Here is a 3,049-nt window from a genome sequence, read left to right on the forward strand (position 1 = left end):
GATGGGGTGCCCCAGGTGGTGTCAGGTACGGGGAATGCTGGGGTGCAGCTGGTGCTGGGGTTCAGCTGACGTGGGATTCTGTCCTGGCAGCAAGCTCTTTGGGAAGAAGCTGGACCCCCACGAGGAAGCCATGCAGATCCTGAAGGAGCAGCTCTCAGCAGCCCGGGTGCCATCAGCTGTGGTAGGGATGTGGCCACCCCCGTGTCCCCCTGACAAGGCTGGGGTGGCACTGGCACTGCCCACAGCCCCTCTGTGCCTCGCAGGGGCCCAAGGAGGTGGTGGCTGCGGTGAAGCCGGTGCCAAGTGCCAGGTACCAGCTGCGAGCACCCACAGCACGTCCTGCAGCCACACAGCCCCCAGGTATTGCTGGGCAGAGCTGTGGCACTGAGGGGGCCACGGTGGAGTGAGGCACTTCACCCTCCCAGGAGCACAGCTGATGCCTGGTGGGATAACTGCTGTGTCCAGCTCAGCCAGAGGGCTGCGGCCCGTGCCTCAGTTTCCCCAGGTGGAGGCAGCTGTTGGTGGCTCCCCCCGGGGATTGCAAGGCTTTCTTCTCTTTGCAGTCTTTGTCTCCCGGGAGCTCCCGTCCGAGACGCAGCAGGTCCAGACCCAGCTGCACCGCAGCTGCAGCGAGGACTTCTACACCTACCACAACGTGCCCTGGAAAATATTCATCCGGAAGGAGGTACAGATTGTGGGGACACCTGGGGACAGGTTGGTGCCAAGGATAATGGGGTTTACACCAAGCCCTGGTCTCTCTCCTGGCAGGTTTTCTACCCCAAGGACAACATCAACAACCCACTGCTGCTCGACCTCATCTTCCGGCAGGTGAGGCACCGAGCTGGCTCCGCAGCCCCTGGGGTCCCCTGGGAGCTGGGGTACTCCCCAGTGGGGTGGTGATTTACTCATCCCACTGTGCCCACCCTGCCTTCCCACTGTGCCCACCCTGCCTTCCCCTGCTGCCGTGGAGGAGCTGGGGCTGTTGCACGCCAGGGCTGGGGGGATTTTTGCTCCTCCCCACACAATCCCACTGCTCCCCACCCCCTTTCCCAGATCTTCAATGATGTGCTGTCTGACACCTGCGTCCGGATCAGCCACGAGGAGCGGCTCCGCCTGAAATCCCTCTTTGGTAACCCTGTGTGCTGCTGCTCCCTGCCTGGGGGCTCACACCCAGCCACTCTTGTGCCTGTCCTCTTCTCCTGGGTGTCTATCTCCAAGCCAGGACTGGCTCTGCTTAACCTTGGGTAGTTTTGCCTCCAAAAGCAACGACCCCCCTGTAATTTAGTGCTCCACAACATCACAAGCTGGGTCAGGTCTCAGCCAGCTGCTTGGGGGACACACATCTGTCTCTGCAGCACAGTCCTGCCAGGCATGGGAAGGGCACGAGCATCCCTGCTGTTGCTGGGAACTCTGTCCACATCCTCTCCAGGCAGGGGGAGCTCACAGGAGGTGTCTCCCCCTCCCCACAGCGGAAAACAAGCTGGACTCCTTCAGCCCCGTGGCCACCGAGAGCGTCAAGAGGGAGATCATTGCTGCGGCCCGGGATGGCTGTGAGGTGTACTTCTCCCGCCTCTTCCCTGCCACGGTGAGGGCCCAGCTGTGGTCAGCATGGATCCACAGTGTCACTGTGCCCCTGGCTGAGGTGCTGTGCTGGCCCTCAGGGCAGCGTGGGGACGGGTGTGCAGATCCTGGCCGTGTCCCACACTGGCATCAAGCTGCTGCGCGTGGTGAAGGGCACCAATGTCCCCGGGGAGCAGCTGCGGGTGCTGCGAGCCTACAGGTAGGGGTGGCTGGGGTGGGGTGGGTGCTGTGGGTGCCACAGATGCCGGGTGTTTCAGCCTCCCCTCGCCCTGCCCCAGCTACCCCGACGTGCTCTTCGTGACCACCCCATCCAGGAACATGCTGGAGTTCAACCTGCGTGGAGAGAAGCTCATCCTCTTCTCCCCCAAAGCCCCCCAGGTCAAGGTCATGGTCGACCACTTCATCACAGAGCTCAGGAAGGTGGGGGGTGCCCTGGGGCCAGGGTGGGTTTGTCCTGGGGGTCAGACCCTGCCCGTGTGCCTGTGTTTGGGAGCCTGGGGTGGGCAGAGGAGGGCATCCTGCGAATGGGACCGTGGCTGGATTTGGGGGAATGGTGCTGAGGCTGTGAGCGTTGGAAGTCCCTGTGCTGGGTGGGGTGTGGGTGTCCCTACGTGCATGGGCTGTGCCAGACCCCCTGTGCCCAGGACTCCCAGTATGTGGTGGCCGTGAGGAACTACAGCCCAGAGGACAGGGGCCAGCTCAGCTTCCACAAAGGGGACATCATCCGCCTGCAGTCACTGGAGCACCCTGAGAGAGGTGAGGGACCCCCAAAGCCCGCCATGCCAAAACGCCTCTGATGGGGGACACAGGGGCAGCAGGCTGCTGGCTAGCCCTGCCCTGGAGGTGGCTGTGTGCTTGTCTTGCGTCCTGTGACACATCATGGTGTCCCCATGGTGTCCCTGCAGACCACTACTATGGCTGCGTGGTCCGCAAGAAGGTGATGTACCTGGAGGAGCTGAAGACAGGCACCCAGGATTTTGGTGGGTGCCACACTGTCCCTGAGTGTGTCCCTGAGTGTGTCCCTGAGTGTGTCCCCTCCTGGGTCTGGGGCACAGGGCAGGGTCCTGCCTCTGTCACCCCTCAGCAGGATGGTTTGGGGTATTTTTGGCACTGACCTGATGCAGGGAGATGCTCCCCTGCAGGTCCCACCCTGGTGCCACCCACATCCCTCAGGTGACAGGCTTTGTGGCCCCTGGTCAGTACCTTTCCCTTGAGTGATGCCAAACTGCAGCTGCTTCCAGCCAAATCCCATGGCCAGATCCCTGAAAAGGGTGCAGAGGTGGGAAGGAGCAGGCAGAGAATTTTTGGGGTGACCCCATGGCTGCCAGCCTGGGGCCATCCCCACCATCTGTCTGGCACAGGGTGGAAGTTTGGGGCCATCCATGGCAGGTCAGGGCTCTTCCCTGCTGAGTATGTGCAGCCCGTGGCAGCTCCCGACTTCGTCCACCTGCCTGCGGAGAGGAAGGAG

General features: G+C 62.5%; 1 protein-coding gene across 1 annotated transcript in view; it reads left to right on the forward strand.

Annotated features, from left to right (window-relative positions):
* The window catches only part of MYO15A (myosin XVA), a 23,628-nt gene that overhangs the window by 15,531 nt on the left and 5,048 nt on the right, over positions 1-3,049 (forward strand). The window contains exons 39-49 of the mRNA XM_031061060.1: positions 88-181; positions 264-360; positions 564-685; positions 769-828; positions 1,054-1,129; positions 1,470-1,585; positions 1,662-1,780; positions 1,860-2,001; positions 2,226-2,337; positions 2,487-2,561; positions 2,943-3,049. Coding sequence (XP_030916920.1) covers positions 88-181; positions 264-360; positions 564-685; positions 769-828; positions 1,054-1,129; positions 1,470-1,585; positions 1,662-1,780; positions 1,860-2,001; positions 2,226-2,337; positions 2,487-2,561; positions 2,943-3,049 — 1,120 coding nt within the window. The remainder of the gene's footprint in view (positions 1-87; positions 182-263; positions 361-563; positions 686-768; positions 829-1,053; positions 1,130-1,469; positions 1,586-1,661; positions 1,781-1,859; positions 2,002-2,225; positions 2,338-2,486; positions 2,562-2,942) is intronic.

The sequence above is a fragment of the Geospiza fortis genome, unplaced genomic scaffold, assembly GCF_000277835.1.
Source record: "Geospiza fortis unplaced genomic scaffold, GeoFor_1.0 scaffold213, whole genome shotgun sequence".
Taxonomy (NCBI): Eukaryota; Metazoa; Chordata; class Aves; order Passeriformes; family Thraupidae; genus Geospiza; species Geospiza fortis.